Here is a 17,047-nt window from a genome sequence, read left to right as displayed (position 1 = left end):
GCCCTGCAGCCACACCAGGGTGGTGGTATTTTGTGGTATTTTAGGCGAGGGGGCCTGTAAGCCCTCTTGAAAGAGGCACCGTGGGTCGAGGTTTGAGTACCATCCATTTCCTGGTTCTTTTTTATAAATCTCGGAAGTGTCTTGGTTTCAGGTGCTCCAAGAGCAACGGTGTTGCCAAAACTACCACACATTCCATAGCGGGAGAAGCCGGTGGGAAGCAGAGCCAGACAGGCTAGAACAGCGGCACGCCCCCTAGCGTTTATCAGGTTACCGACATGGGAAATTTGGAACATGCCATGGTGGCAAAGACACAGGGAAATAAATGGAAGGCCCTGGGCACGGCTGGAGCAGTGGCTGGAAATCAGGCAGACTAAGCGACCCCATACCCTAAGACTCAAAGCTCCACCCCAAGTATATACTGCAGAGACGTTTTCACAAAGTCTCGTAAGAGTGAACGGACAAGAAAGGTAACCAGGGCCTTGTCTGTGGCAGCCAGGAAAGAGAAGTTAGCAGGGTCGCCTTCCTTTGGGGAGAGCACACACAAAGCATGGCAGATGCCCACAGTGATAGAGACTTGCTGCAGAGGGAAGCAGCGTGTGAGATCTTGAACAGCGGCGACAGGCGCCACGTGTGCATCGCGACCCAGCACCAAAACCAGCAGAGCGAAGGATGCAGCCCTTTTACCATTCGTGTCGATTTAAGAGATGGACAGATGATAGGGAAGTGACAGGAGGACCACACATACATGGATGAAGATAGAAGAGGTGGATTCCAGGGCACTCATCAAACACCAAGACATGAGTTTGCGTAGAGCTGGGGGGAGACCATTGCAGGGCAAAAGGGATGAGAGTGGAGAGTCTGGGGTAACATAAATAAAGGAGATCCTGGCACAGTCCAGTGATGATGATGTCCTGGCCTCTTTTGTGTTGCTATACCAACATACCCGAGGCTAGGAAATTGTTAAAGAAATGAGGTGTATTTAGCTGAGAGTCCCTGAAGCTGGAGGCTCACGATAGGGCAGCTGCCACTGAGCAAGAGATTTGGGCTGTATGGTGATGTGTTGGACAGCACCCACAGCAGGGGTGTGTGCAGAGGTGGCCAGCAGGTGCAGGCAGGAGCACCTGCAAGGGAGAGAGCCAGGGAGGCTGCCCTGCTCTGTGACAGCCTACTTGCTCATCACTGATCTTGTCCATAACTCACTCCCATGAGACCTAATCCAATCTCAGGAGAATTAACCGAGTCCTCCCGGTGTTGTGGAGCCGCAGGTGAACTTGCCGCCTGCCATGCCAACATCATGCCAGCACCAGTTTGAGTCCCAGCTGGGCCCAGCTCCTTGCTGATGTGCCTGGGAAAGCAGTGGGGGTGACCCGAGTGCTTGGGCCCCTGGCTCCCACATGGGAGACCCGGATAGAATTCCAGGTTCCTGGCTGTGGCCTGGCCCTGGCTGTGGCCCAGGCTTTGCACTTTGTGGCCATTTAGGGAGTGAATGAGATGATGGAAGATCTCTCTCTCTCTCTCCCTCCATCCCTTTCCCTCTCTCTCTCCCTCTCTCTCCCCCTCCCTCCCTTTCCCCCCTCTCTCACAGTCTGTAACTCTGCCTTTCAAATATATAAATAAATCTTTAAAAAGAAAATGAATTAACCCAATCTTCCCAAAATGACACTAGTTAGGCTCTGCTGCGGGACAGAATTCCCTCTTACAGTTCCCAGCAGTGCCAGGTGGAGGAGCTGAGTCCCAGGGGAGTTTTGCCAGGGACAGATCCGATCCACATATCACAGGGTGTGTCCAGAGACAGGCAGTAACATGCTCTTGGAGTTGGAGCAGGGGCAGGGCAAAAGAAGGGCAGAGAGAGGCAGGTGCTGGGAATGAAGTCCCGGGGACATGAGTGACACGGAGCAGCCGAGGGGCTGGGAAAGCTGGAGGTCCTTGGTGCATCCGCCAGCCCCACCCCAACCTGGGATCACTATAGCCACCCTGCCCCATCCCAGTGATGGCCGTTTCTACCCAGTGTCTTTCTCCACCTAGCACCATGCCCGATGCGTGAGGTACATTTTCTCAGGAATCCTCACTCAGTCCTGGCAGGGTTCGTTGGCTCAGCTGCTGTTTGGGGAAGTGTGAGTGGGTCCCTTTAAGAGCAGAAACAGGGAGCCACTGCCCCTGGGCCTCCGCCTTCCTCTTTCCCTCTCCTCTCCTCTTCCTTTTTCCTATAAAGTTCCCAGGGAATTCTCTGTATGAATAATTCAGCCTCACAATAGAAACGGGGAAAACATAAGGAAGCAAACCCACTGCGTTCATGATTAATGAGGCTGCATTTCCTTCTTCTCTTCTGAACGTATGTGACTTTATAAAAACTGAAGTCCAGGTTTGCTTCTGCTCTGCTGTTCCTACCTGGTGCTTGGCCATGAGCCTTGACTCGCACCTGTGTAGGGACAGAGAGCCAGGGCCTGGGTTTGCAGTGCCACTGGGGGGGTGGGGGTGGGGGGTGGGGACTGCAGGTGCAGGTGCAGGTGTGACCCTCGAGGAGCCTCCAGCAGAGTGGGAGCAGCCCTGCTGGACTTGTGGAGGCACTGGTCAGTGGCCACAGTGGGGGTTCTGACCGGAGCAGGGAAGGCAGCGATGATTCATCTCATCTCTGCGGAGGGGGGAAGTTGCCAGGTCATGGGGGACGGGTCCAGGGGCTGCCATTGGCACTATCAGCAAGTAAGAGAGAGAGAGATACTGACAAGTTCCGACCTCTCATCCCCCAACACCCAGGCCTGCCCAGGGGAGCCCCGTGGCATGCACTCGCCGACAGCGCTGCCTGAGCCGGGTCCGTGCTGGGCAGTTCTAACGCCAGAGCCCCACAGCCCGTGCTCCATGCACAGAAGCTTGGTCCCCACGGTCCCTGGGGCTGGAAGTCTGGCTGGGCCGGTGTCCCCCAGGGCCTCTCTCCTGGGCTCATAGTCGCTTCCTTCTCCCCAAGTCCTCATGTGGTCCCTCCGGGCCTGGTGGCCTGATTTCACCTGGCTGCCCTCCTCAAGGACCCTCCCCCAACTTCTGTCACATTCTGAGTCGTGAAGGTTAGGACTTCAACAACTGAACCTGAGCAGGACGCCGGTCAGCCCACGATGGCCACCAAGTGGCCTGTCCCTCGTCTCACTGCCTCCTAAACGTATCAGGGGCAGTGACCCCACGGCCTGGCCTTCGTCCTCACAGTGAAGCATCTGGGCAGACCCAGCTGTGGACACAGCACAGATCAAACCTCCACTGCCTCCCGTTTATTAGCCGAGGGCCCTGGGCCGCCCTTTTACCTCTGCAGGCCCCCCACTCACCTGCAGAGCAGGGCACACCCTTAGCCCTGGCATCACTGGGGGAGGGGGGGAGGCAGACTGCCGGGGCTGAGTGTGAGCCACACCCCCTGGCCTGCCCCGAGGAGGACTTGTTCCCAGCCTGGGGCAGGAGCAGGAGCAGGCAGCAGTGCTGGGAGGTGCAGCAGGGGCGGTGATGACCTGGACGAAGCCATAATCCCAGCGCCACGCCTCCTGGAGGTGCTGTAATGGAGGACAGACGCAGGGGCTCACACAGCAGACCTGTGTGCTCTGACGGCTCTGCAGGCCAGGAGGGCAAAGTCAAGGAGTTGGCAAGGCCGTTCCCTAGGGAGGACTGTGGAGAAGACTCCGTCCTGTGGGATTCTCCTCAATCCTGGCAGGTGCCGTGTCATGCTAAGTCATGCTAATCTCTGCCTCCATCATCACATGGCGCCCCCTGTCCCCGTGTGTGTGTGTGTATCTGTCTGTCTGCACACACGCACATGACCCCCTCTCTGTGTCTTTTTACAAGGTGCCAGGGATTGGATTTAAGGCCCCCTAATCCAGCACAGCCTCATCCTACTTGGATTCTCTCTGCAAAGACTCATTCTCCAAATCACATCAGGCCTAGGACTTTAATGTGTCTCTTGGGGGAATACCATCAACCCATAACCCCTTTCCTTTCTAGCCAAATCGTGCAAGTTTGTGCAGAACGATCCCTGAACGCCCCCTATCCCAGAAATCCCCTCAATCCTGGGCAAGCCAGGACCTTGGTCAGCTCCCCCGTCCCCATCTCACACCTGCATTCCCTTCCTGGGTGTCCTGTCTGGATTGTCTCTCACTCAAAGCCCTGTCGGTGTCCTGAGGACGCGTGGGTGAAGGCAGAACACAGGGCCCCGTCACAGGCACTTGGGCGACGCAGTGCTTGGTCAGTGGGGCTCCTTGTGCTGGCTGCCGTTCGCATTGCCCTCCTTTGGCAGACTCGCTATGCTGGATCCAGGATGACAGCAGGAGATGTGGGGGTCGGGCAGCCTGAGCTCGAGTCCCTGCTGGGTGCTCCACAGCCGGGTGATGGACGGGGCCGTCCAAAGTGTTTCTGACCTTGGCGGTGCTCTGAGCTGCACTGGCCATGTCTGCAGAACAAGAAACTCCTCCAGTTTTTGCAGGAGGGCTCTCCAGAGAACCAGAGACCGGGCCGAGGCTCCGGCGGCATCTGCACGTGGACCCGCGGCAGCAGTTGCTGTCATTATGATTAGAACTGAAAAGCTGTCTCCTGCCAGGCCATTCCAGGGTCGGAGACATAAACACACAAGACAGGAAAGGACAATTCCTGATACGTGCTGGACGCTCAGTCCACCCCCTTCTGACCGAGCGGTCTCACGTGCCTTCTCACGTGGTTGCTCCAAAGGGATATTCCCTCGTCCCTCTCGCTCCCGTCTACTCCGTCCCCTTCCTTCAGAATGTTCTAGAATGTGGGGTGATGGCACCCTGAGCCTTGGAGAGTTGGTTTCTCTTGCTGATTCTCGTTGCTGCTGGGGCCATGCCTAGCAGGTCCACAGACAACTCGCTCTCTGACGTCAGCACCTGTGGTTTGCAGTTCAGAGAAAATTGCATGCAGATGTATGCCTGCTCAATTCCACTGGAGTCCTACCTATGATTCTGTTTGAGTTCATTGCAATCTGGAGGGAAGAAAAGAACTCTTTGTAACTTGAAAAATATTGGGTCATATCCCAAAGGCCTATGGAAAAGGGGTCAGGAGGAGTAGAGCCGTGTCTGGGAGGGTGAAGGCAAAGGCAGCTGTCCTTGGCTTCCCTGGGCGGGGCAGAAGACAGGCCATGGGGCTGCAATGGCGTTCTCATCATGGAACAATGAACAGCAGGGGCACAATCCCACCCTTGTGTTTCAGAAAACTGCAGGCATGACTCCCACTGGGACAGGAGGGGTCCAGGTTTCACAGGTGCAGGCTAAATGGGAGCCCTAAGGGGCTGGCCAGCATGGGGACTGTCCACGCTGACTCTGAGAACTGAGTGGATGGAGGCTGGGAAGGGAGGCAGAGCCCCAGGCAGGCGGAGCGGCACCCAAGGGCAGAGAGAATTGCAGGCAGTGCCCCGAGGGGAGGCAGGGAGGCCGCGGCTCAGTCCCTCCCGGCTCTGAGAGCTGGGCAGGGATTTGGGGTTTATCCAAAGGCTTCTGGGAAGCCACTGCCTGATTTTGAGACCTGATCCATCTTGTGCAGTGCCAAGTCCTCTAGTGGGGGCCAGATTTGGGGCAGCCACTCACTCTACAAGTAGAGCAGCTCAAGAGATGGGGAAAGCCATGGTGATAGGAACCAGAAGAGCCGTGGAGTCTGTGTGTGCAGGAGGGGAAACCTGGGAGCCAGCTCAGGGAGCCTCCTGGAGTGGGGAATGTCCTGGATCCTGGGTTCAGCACACAGTTGTGTGCTTTGGTCCAAACTCACTGAGCTACGCCCCGTTGCTCTCTGTAACTTTCACCTTGATCTCTAAAGCATGTGCATGTAGAAACAACACAGGCAGGCAAAGAGCAAGTGGTCGAAGGTGATTCCCAAGGATCCATCCTGGGCTGGTGGGAGGAGGGGCCAGCCCTGCTGGGAACAGTGTGGGGACAGGGAGGCAGGCCTGGAGGCAGGAGATGGAGGCAGTGCCACTGAGCGTGGCTTCCAGCAGGGCCTGCGGACGGGAAATGCCACAGGGCGGCCACAGCTCTGCCACCCTCAAGGTTCCTGGGCTGTGCAAGAGTAGTCAGGGTGGTGACCCAGGAGCCCTTGCAGCTTCTGTCCCCCAAACAGACTCAGGGTCCAGGTGTGCTCTGCTCATAAAGTGCAGTAGCTCCGCCTCTTTGCAAGATTGGTACCTCCCACAGGCGAGAGGGTGGGCAGTCCCTGGCTTCCCTCGGTTATTAAATGGCAGCCCAGCCACCGACTCATCCGTGAGCCTGGCTGAGTCACATCCACAGCCCTGGATGCCACGCGTGGCCCTGGCGACCCTGTGAGCAGCTGTTGAGACCCTCGAGGGGTTGCAGGCACCCTGGGTCCCCAGGGAGCTGACTGTGAGGACACGGCAGCAGGTGGCGCTCATGAGCGTGGACGTGGTGTGGGGGTGGGGGAAGAGGGAGGAATATTTCCCATCCATCCTTGCAGCGGGTGTAGGCCACTGTAGGTGCCCTGTGTTGCTGCTGGTGATCCCACAGAGGGGCTCCCTCTGAGTTTAGCCAGGACCATACGAGGTGAAGGTGTTGTTACCTCCAGAGCACACTGATCTGGGGAACAGATTTCCAGACAAAGCCCCTGCTCTGCACCCCCACCCAACAACCCTGGTACACGCAGGCGCCAAGGTGTCGGGGCCAGTTTGCTGGTGCTCACAGCTACCTTCCCAGCAGTGTGTTTCTCCTCCATGTGACTTGTCCACAGAAGCAGCTACATTTTCCCCCAATTCCAACGAAAGGGAGAAAAGGCAAATGCTGAGATGTCGCTTTCATATTAAGGGCCATTTTCAAAAGGTAGCACTTTTCCAAAATTGCCTTGTATTTTTAGCATAATTTGACATTTTGGGGTATTCTGAAAAGCTGGTGTTTTAAATCCAGTTCAGCGAGTATGGAACGTTTTCATGGCCAGGTGTTAACAGCGTGAAAGGTACAGTTGCAGAAGTGATGTGAGGATAGCCAGCCGCTGTTATGTGAGCAGGAAGCGGGGTTAGTACGGAAGTAGTAGCTCTCGGGTGCGGGGAAGGACCAGGTGCCCAGGCCTGGGAAGGCTCTGCTCCTCCAGGTGCCTGGCTCCCAGGCTCTCGGGGCTCAGCGACCTGCGACTCCACTCTGCTCCCACTAAAACACCTGCAGAGGCTGAGGCTGTCACACATGGGATTTTTTTTTCTCTCTTTAATTGAAATTCTTATCTCTCACTCCAGCTTTGTTCTTGGTCACATTGCATTTGCTGCTTGCTTTGCATAAGTTACTTTTATGTTCTTTTATGTATATATATGGTATGTATTTACATAGTGTATATATTGTATATAGTATAAAGTACATATAGTGTATATATATGTATGTATATGTAGTGTATATATAGTATATATAGATTTATGTGTATAAATAGTATTATGTTAAGCAGGCGGCTTTAGGACAATTATGGAATATGTCACATACAAAGAGGAAATGCATCATACATCTACAGAAAACTTAATTGTGGTTATGGGATACACCATATATATAAAACAGTAGGAAAAGAGCCCAGTTGCTTGCTTGCCACCTCACAGAGATCCCAGGGGATCTTATGCTAATCATTCTCTTGGTTTCCTTAATGATCTGGCCCTCCCATCAATGCGTCCCTAACAGTCGAGGCTTCCCTTTTGCCTCCTATTTGCACAAAGAGCAGCATCCTGGAGACGGCTTTCTGTGCCTGGTTCCCTACGCATCGGAAGCTGCTGAGAGGCGTGGCACTGACAGGAGCTGCTGAAGCCCATGGGTTTTTGTGGTTCCTGTCTGTGCATCTACCCTGATTGATGTATGCAGCCCCATTTCCACGAGCATCTGAGTTCATTCTGGTTTACTTGGTCTTCAAGCAGCGTCGTTATGAGCATCCTTGGGCAGGGTGCGGGATCCCGTGCTCACAGCCATCTGAGCTGTGGTATGTGGAAGCCACCTGTCCCTTCTGCCTACTGCAACTATGGCAATGAATTTTGAACTTTCATTGATTTCAATGACACAGCCCCAGAATATGGACATGTATATACAATGTTTTCTCTGTTGGTGTAGGATGCATTTCCTTGTACATGAGGCACTCATATTTATACTAATAAAAATTATTCAATGCAATGCCACATAAATACAAGTGTCTGAGCCCCAGAACACACACATGATCATCTCCGTGCAGTAAAGCCAAGTTGTTTTCTTTCTTTTTTAATTAATTTATTTAATTGAAAGGTAGAGTTACAGAAAGGCAGAGGCAGAGAGAGAGAGAGAGAGAGAGAGAGGTCTTCCATCAGCTGGTTTACTCCACAGATTGCCCGATTTGAAGCCAGGAGCCAAAAGCTTCTTCCAGGTCTACCACTCAGTGCAGCGGCCTCAGGACTTGGGCCATCCTCCACTGCTTTCCCAGGCCATAGCAGAGAGCTGGATCGGAAGTGGAGTGGCTGGGACTCAAACTTGTGTCCATATGGGATGCCGGCATTGCAGGTGGCGGCTTTACCCGCTACGCCACAATGCAGGTCCCATGCCAAATTGTGTTCTGAATAGTTGTAGCTACTCACAGCCTCCCAGGTGGTATGCAAACTCCCATTACCAACCACAGCAGCGTCATTGTTGGACTTTTTACGTTCAGTGATCTGGTGGATGTGAAATGAGAGATCCTTGTGGTCTCAGCTGCTGTTAGAGTTGGAACAGTACGTACCTTTCCGCATGCTGAGCCATTTGTATTCGTGCTGTGAAATGCTCGTTCAGGCACTCAGCCCTTCTTCTCTGTCAGGTCGTCTTTTGCTCACTGACACGGGAGTTTTGGCTCTGTGTGTTTTTCTGCTTTCAGGTGCTTATTCTTTGTTACCTGTGTGTGACTCTCATACCTTGTGGGGTGCTTTTTGATGGAAAGAGTCTCAGAATTTTAAGCAGTCAGGTTTATTGATTGCTTTATTGGGCTAAGCTTTGTGGCTATAAAGAAAGCCGTGGCTGTGGTTGTGCCTGTTTTATTGATGGGGATTGCAAGGCCCAGTGGGTGTGGCACTCGCCAGGGCCATGGGATGGGCTGAGCATGGGTGGAAGCAGGTGGAGGATGGAGGTCTGGCGACTCCAGGGCAGAGTCCTTCCCACCAGGGAAGTGCTCTCTGAAAACTCCCACCTGGGGTCCTGCACAGACCCTCCCACCCAGCAGCGACTTGGAGTGGCCAGCTGAGTGACTTGGACGTAGATGAGCAGACAGGAAGCCTGAGACCCGCACGTCTGCTACACTGGGCACTTTGCCGGCCACACTGATTCACCTGCACAGGGGAGGCAGGCACACAAGTGAAGGTCTGGGTTTTTCTCCCACTGGCCATGGCCAGGCTGCTCCTGTCTCTTCTCTTGTCCTTTCCCTCTGAGCCTGAGCACGGGGTCACAATCCCAGACCCTGTGGTCAGATGGCCATAGGCAGATTTGAGTCAGAACTTTGGCCCACAGCCCAAAACAGCTGGATTCATCCCCTCACCCTTCTTGGCAACCTCAGCTATAACACAGCAGCCGCACTGCAGGGCGGGGTCAGCCTCTGTCAGTCAGCAGTGCCTGCACAGTAAGTCCTCACCCAGCACCTGCTCCTGGAATCATTTGCCCAGCAGGGGGAGCCTCTCACCCCGAGACGCCCAAGGGCAGGCGCACCTGTTCTTTCCCATGATGGCTGCCACAGCCCTGGGCCCTGACTGAATTCTGGGAGTGATCCTAGTGACCCCCATCAGGTCTCTTGGGAAAGGCAGCCAAGCAGAGGAGCACTGCAGGTGGCAGGGATGCCCCAGACATCCCACAGGTGCCCTGGGGTAGGGCAGGGGGCCTCTCTGCGCCTCGGCCCATTTGCTGGGTTTCAGATGCTCTCTCGGTTCTGGGAATAGAATAAAAATGACAATGCCTGCCCTCACTTGCTGGCAGAGGAGGGACTCGGTAAACAGCTCAGCGTTCCCTTATCATTGCCTCATAAGTGGTGAGGGCTTTAGAGGGCCACGAAGCAGGCTGGGAGGATCCAGAGTCAGGGAGAGGCTCTCGGAGAAAGTGGCCTTTCAGCTGGAGTGAAGGGGGTGCGTGTGCAGACTGCGCAGGCACCTGAGAGATTGTTCAGGGAAGCACACGGCACGTGCAAAGGTCCCAAGGCATGGCGTGGAACAAAGTCAGGATGGCCGTGCAGCTGGAGCAGAGAAAGCGAGGAGAGAGTGAGGCCACAGAAGGGAGGGGCCACGCGGTGAGGACTCGGGTCTTCCTCAGTGTGACTAAGGAAGCCATGGTCCTGAGCGAAGGAGTGACCTTTGCCATGTCCTTTGCTCACCAGGACCACTCGGCCTCTCTCTTGAGAATATTAAGGGGACAAGGTGAGAAGTAGGGAAATCCATCGAGATGCGTCTTTTGAATAATCCAAGCACGTGATGGTGACTAGCACTAGGATGGCAGCAGTGGAAGTAGCAAGTGTTGATATTTGGGTGCATATCAAGATAGAGACCCCGTAACCTCCTGATGGAGCAGACTTGGGCAGGAGAGAGAAAGAGGGGCCCAGCCCACCTGCAGGTGTTTGACCGAGCACTCCAAGGCTGGGAGCATTGTCAAGTGAGATGAGGAGCCCACAGGCTTGTGCAGCTCAAGTGTTTGCACTTCTGGGCTTTGGGTTTGTCTCTGTTTCCCACTCTACTCTCCCCCCCTCCACACAACTCACAGAGCCTTGAGGCACAGGAAGCTTCATGCCCAGAGCTTGGCAGCCCTGAGTGTGGAAGCTGTGCTGCGTGAAGCACTCTGATGGGAATATTTTATCCAAGCCTAGAACAGCCCTCTATGTAGCACTGCCATCTTCTCTTTACAGCCGTGGTGCTGAGTCTCGGCTTTAAGATCTGATCCAGACGCCTATCTCCTAAGCTCTGTGCTATACTCCAGAAACAAGCATTGTCAAATCAAAGGGTAAAGTGGAGTTGACTCAAATCCAGATAGTGCTTTGTGGGAGATGAGCGTTCAAGGATGTGTCTCCTGGTCGTTGGAGCAATTGACATCTGTTGCATGAAAGGGGACAGTCTCAGCTGCTGGAGCCAAAAGTGTTTTATTCAACAGACATCACCTAGAGCCTCCTACCAGCCACTGTGCCAAGTACAGGAGCTGTAGCGCTGATTGGCTCACAGCCAAGGGCAAGGTCTAGTCCAAGAGCGATTAGGACACAGAAGCCAGCGTGATTGCGACCAACGCTTCTCTATTTCTAATCTGTACTTGTGCAAGGCTGTCCCTGTGTCATCTTGGCCTAGTCTGTGCTCCACACCTTTCTTACGAACTGGGGCACCTGTCTTCCCCTCCGAAGTCACAGTTGTGTCATGTGACTTATTGGCTAAGTAGAAACCGAAGGCGCTGTTCAATCTGCATCATGTGTTTCTTTCACAGTGATCAACCCTTCAATGCCTAACTTAAAAAAATAAAGCTGTCATAGCCACATCTTCACCAGGGTTTAAGGCTGATTTATTCATGCTTCGTGTAAAACTGCCTGAAGGAGGCCAGCATTGTGGCACAGCAGGTAAAGCTGCCGCGTGCAGTGCCGGCATCTGATATGGGCGCCGGCTCATGTCCCGGCTGCTCCACTTCCAATCTAGCTTCTTGCTAATGGCCTGGGGAAAACAGCAGAAGGTGGCCCAAGTGTTTGAGCACTTGCCGCTCACATGGGAGAGCCGGATGAAGCTCTTGGCTCCTGGCTTTGACCTGGCCCAGCCCTGGCTGTTGCGGCCATCTGGGGAATGAACCTTAATACGTAAATGGGGATCTGTAAAGACAAGCCTGCTCGCGGGGGGTCTGCAGGCAGGTCACTGCATTTCCTTGCTGACTTTGCGTCTGCCTTTCTGCAGAAGAGTCTGGACACCTACTGCTTCCTGGTTTTCGCCACTGTTTGTGTCACAGGAGCCGTGTACCTCTATCTTGTCCTGCCTGAGACCAAGAACAGAACCTATACAGAAATCAGCCAGGCATTTGCCAAAAGGAACAAGGCATACCCGCCAGAGGAGAAAATTGGCTCGCTTGTCATGGATGAGAAGTCCAATGGGAGGTCTGGTGCGGATTCCTCTTGCACGCTGAATAATGAGGCCAAAGACGGGATTGTCTAAACTGGCGATGTCACCCCTGCAGAGAACCAAGGGTTGCCCCACTTTTCGGAAGGCTTCGTGCAAGTGTTACATCCTTAACCATTTAAAAGTAAGCCTGTGCTGACCTAGCACACAGCCGAACCTCCCCGGCCCCTCTGGAAGCTGGAAAGGACCGTCCTGTGTTCAGGAGACCCAGCGTTCTCCAGAGCGGCTGGCCCGCTGCTTCACGCCCTCACCCCTGCTTTCACGGGGAGGTCGGGGAGAGCGTGCTTGACTGCTTTCTCAGAGGACAGCGCTGGTCTGCTGAGGGACTCGGTGGACTGGGAGTCGCTGCCTGAGGTGCCACCCCAGCTTTACCGTAAGTAGCCTGCCTTCATCTGCCCTCACCCTCGGCCCTGCAGGCGCCCTGGGAACTTGATGTGAGCCGTCAGAATCCAGTGGAAAGACTGAACTCCTAGCAAACCCCTGTTACCCACCTCGGCTCTCCCTGTGGATCTCGGGTGTAGGAGGACCTAACCCCAACCCCTGCTGCAGGTTCCGCCTTTCCCCGGCGTGTCCCCTGGGGCTCCAGCTGTCTTCACCGCAGGCTATTACATTCTGTGTGCGCACAAGGGCACAAAGATCGATGTGCAGAAGGCTTAAAGAGGCAGAAATAACTTGCAGTAACTGGGCAGGGACTGCAAATTGAACTCGTTTCCATTGAAAAAAGGATTGGGAATGATTCTGAGGCTAAGCCTAGACTTGGTGGGAAAGAGCTTTGTGAGTGATTGGTGATGTCTACCATGTGACGGATTGGTGATGTCTATCATGTGATGGATTGGTGGTGTCTGTCATGTGATGGATTGGTGGTGTCAATGATTTGATCGATTGGTAATGTCTATCATGTGATGGATTGGTGATGTCTACTATATGATGGATTGGTGATGTCTACCATGAGGACAGGAGTGACAGTGTCACCACGTGTACCTTCTGTTTGCTAGTCTAGGGAAGATTTATCTGAAAATGTGGCAGACTGCCTTGAACAATAGTGAGTTCTCAAAGCACTCAGGGCAGGGTGGGTGCTGGCTTGTCTAGACTGTTGTTGAGGAAAGCTAAGTATAAACTTCGGAGGAAGCTGTTGGGAGTAGCTGTCTTGAAGGGCTCTTCCTGCCTTTCCATGCTAGGTCTTTTGCTTGGAGTGATTTGCAGCCTGCCTATGTAATGTGTGGCTGGTGGCTTGGGTGATTCTCTATGTTTGCCTCAAAAACAGACAAAATACAAAGTGTCCGTGAGTGAATGAGGGTGCACTTGACGTAGCCCCAGTGTGTTTGAGTTATCTGTCATAGAAGGAGTAGGACCAGAGAGAAAATGCTGTGGACCTAGCAGTACCACTGGAATCCTTTCAGCCAAAATGCCTTCCATCTTCCTGGATCGTTTCTGACAAAGGAGCCTTAGCCAAAACCTGCATCTGGTTTGCCTTTCCTGCTGAGTGTTCTTTCATCACGGGACTGCTGACTCAGCACCCCAGGTATCCAGCTTTGGCTTGGCTGGACAGTGTGGACAGTGTCAATTTGGAGAGAAGGCGACACACGGACTTAAGGCATGTCTGAGATCCAAAGAGCCTAATAAAATGTCAATTTGAAGTCTTCGCTTTTCTGTGTTCTGTTTCACTGGGGGCGTTGGGTATGTAGTCAATAGATATTTGCTAGGTACCTGCCATGGGCCAGGCATTAGCCAGGTGCTAAAGATGCATCCTTAGCAAGAAAATGTACCACCCCTGCTTGGACCAGCTCAGGTTTACCTGTCAAAGTGGGAAGTCGGAGCACAGACAGTGCAGCGCCGTCAGTCCTGGGGGAGAGGGGACACACTGATACAGGAGCATGGGACAGGAATAGTTGGGGTGAGAGGTGAGAATCAGGAAAGGCTTCCCAAATCGGGGACAGGACCAGGAAGGGGGACAGAGTGACTGTCAGTCAGTACGGCAGGAATTATCATTACGTGTGACTACATTTGAAAAGATAAACAGCCACAGGACGGGACGTTTTGCAAAATAAACTAGTAAGACACCCACAATCTCCTAGGCTTCATTTTCTCTAACAGTAGGATTTTAATTGGATACAGCTCTGCACTTCTTGCCTATCTATTCTCCTGCAGTCAGAAAATACTTAAACCACAATTAGAATCACCTTTTCTCTGGTCTTCCCTTTTTTTCCCCACTTTCTTTTAAATTGCTCACATCATCTCAATCCCAAGGCATTTTATCCATACTTGGTACCCACCACAGTGCCCTCTTCATGTGTAAAGTTGATTTCAGCTGCTGAAAGACAAAGAGGAGTGGTGAGTCTAACAGACAGACATCTCCGTGAGTCTTCAATGCTTTGATGAAAGGTGCTAACCATCTCTCTCTGTCTGTATTCATTCATGGACCCTAAGAGAATCTCTAGTCAAATTATCAGGCCTCCTTCCCTAATGACCGCCCATGTACTAGGGGTTAGGTCCTTATCTTTTTTTTTTTTTAAAGATTCGTTTATTTATTTGAAAGGCAGAGTTACAGTGAGGCAGAGGCAGAGAGAGAGGTCCTCCATCCACTGATTCACTCCCCAAATGGCCACAACAGCCTGAGCTATGCCAATCCAAAGCCAGGAGCCAGGAGCTTCTAAGGGGTTTCCAGGCTCAAGGACTTGGGCCATCTTCCACTGCTTTCCCAGGCCACAGCAGAGAGCTGGATTAGAAGTGGAGCAGCCGGGACTCAAACTGGTGCCCATATGGAATGCCAGCACTGCAAGCAGTGGCTTTACCCATTAGGCCACAGCGCCAGCCCCACAGGTCCTTGTCTTACTGTTTTACGTATTCCCTTATCTCCAAGCTGTGGAGGTTGACACTTGGTCTTTCAGGTTCACTAAAAGGAAAACAGCTCTTCCATTTCTGCTTCTGGCTGGGATGGAGTATGCATGCTCTTCCTATTATGGCTGAAAATCAAATTTACATGAGGACTGAAAGAGAAATTATAGCAGGCAGATTGAAGACAGAGATGAAATCAAAACTCAAACAGCTAATATGATGGTGAATTTTCTGAATTTTTCTCTCCCATATCTCATGATTTACATTCCAGGAACCGCTTTCCATAACTGCACAATGGGCATGGACAAAGTCGCCTCATTAGAAGCCCTCTTTCTGTCCCTGTCCAGAGTGACAGGAAGGGGTGAACCTATAAGAAAAAGGGGGTGTTGTGCTGTAGCAGCTCAAGCCGCCATCTGCAACATCGGCATTCCATATGGGCATAAGTTTGTATCCCAGCTGCTCCACTTCTGATCCAGCTCCCTGTCAATGTGCCTGGGAAAGCAGCAGAGGATTGCCCAAGTGCTTGGATACCTGCCACTCATGCAGGAGACCCAGATGAAGCTCCTGGCTCCTGGCTTCGGCTTGGCCCAGGCCTGGCCATTGCAGCCATCTGGGGAGTGACCCATCAGACAGAGGGACCCTGGTTTCATCCACATTGTTTTGAATGACAAAATTTCATGGCTGAATTGTATTTCATTGTGGAAACACCTAATCAATGAATGGATTTAAAAATGTGGTTCAATATTTTTTAGGTACTTAAAGAACTGTCAGTCTAGCTTGGAATTTTTAAGACCCACTTACATGCTGTTTGCAAGAAACTCACGTGAAATATAATTACAAAATGGCTGAGAGTGAGGAACGATACAGGATGGCAATGAATCAAGGACTAATTGAACATGAATCAAAAGAAAGCTTACATGGCTATATTGATGTTAGAAAATAACAGACCTCAAGACAAAGGGAATGATCAGAGATAAAAAGGGAAATCGGACAATCATAAGTGGAGCAATTCACCAAAAAGATAGAAATTCTAAATGTGCATGTACCCCAAATCGAGTTTCAGAATACGTGAAGAAAAGCTGGATCAATCCATCACAGTGCATGAAGATCTCAGTGCTCCTGCCTCAGTAATCAGTGGAACAACCAGAAAGCAGCAAGACTTTAGAATACCCAGACAGCATTTTCTACCAATTTGACCTGATATCTGTAGAACATTCCAAATAACAATGGCAAGATATATTCTCTTTAAATGTATTTGGAACGTTGAGCAAGAAGATCATATTCTAGGTCATAAAATGAGCCTCAGCAAATTGAAAAGGATTGAAATAATAAAAAAGTATGTTCTATGACAATACACAAATCAATCACAAAATATACCTAGAAATTTCCCAAATTTTGGAAATTTAAAACATAATTTTTTAAGATTTTATTTCTTTTATTTGAAAGGCAGAGTTAGAGAGGGAGGGAAGGAGGGAGAGAGCGAGGGAGAGAGAGGGCACTTCCAACCACTGCTTCACTCCCCAGATGCTCGCAATGGCCAGTACTGGGCCAGGCTGAAGCCAGGAGCCAAGAGCTTCATCCAGGTCTCCCATGTGTGTGGCAGGGTCTCAAGTACTTGGGCCATGTTCTGCTGCTTTCCCAGGCACATTAGCAGGAAGCAGGATTGGGAGTGGAGCAGCCAAGCCTTAAACCAATGCCCATGTGGGATGCTGGCATTACAGGCAGTGGCTTAACCAACTACACCACAATGCTGGCCCCTGAAACACAATTTTAAATAACCCATAAATCAAAAAGGACATCTCAGAGAAAATAATAAAATATTTTGAACTGATTAAAATTGTAAGTATAATTGATTAAATGTTGGATGCTTTAACTGCACTTAGAGGAAAATTTATATTGTTATATTCTCTAAGTACTAAGAAGCACTCAAATAAATAAACTTCCATCTTAAGAAACTAGAACAGGCTGGCACCATGGCTCAATAGGCTAATCCTCTGCCTGCGGCACTGGTACACCAGGTTCTACTCCCGGTTGGGGCGCTGGATTCTGTCCCGGTCACTCCTCTTCCTGTCCAGCTCTCTGCTATGGCCCGGGAGTGCAGTGGAGGATGGCCCAAGTGCTTGGGCCCTGCACCCGCATGGGAGACCAGGA

The 17,047-nt window shown here is 52.0% G+C and overlaps 1 protein-coding gene across 3 annotated transcripts in view; it reads left to right on the top strand.

Moving 5' to 3' along the window:
- SLC2A9 (solute carrier family 2 member 9) overlaps positions 1-13,698 on the top strand; it is a 142,500-nt gene extending 128,802 nt beyond the window's left edge. For all 3 annotated transcript variants that reach the window (XM_051829847.3, XM_051829863.3, XM_051829853.3), the window contains one exon: positions 11,843-13,698. In XM_051829847.3, coding sequence (XP_051685807.3) covers positions 11,843-12,097 — 255 coding nt within the window. In that variant the 3' untranslated portion in view covers positions 12,098-13,698. The remainder of the gene's footprint in view (positions 1-11,842) is intronic.
- The last annotated feature ends 3,349 nt before the right edge of the window (positions 13,699-17,047 follow it).

Source organism: Oryctolagus cuniculus, chromosome 2 (assembly GCF_051225735.1).
Source record: "Oryctolagus cuniculus isolate XC-2025 breed Fujian yellow rabbit chromosome 2, ASM5122573v1, whole genome shotgun sequence".
Lineage (NCBI taxonomy): Eukaryota > Metazoa > Chordata > Mammalia > Lagomorpha > Leporidae > Oryctolagus > Oryctolagus cuniculus.
Note: the sequence above shows the minus strand (reverse complement) of the source record. Positions and strands in the feature narration are given on the sequence as shown.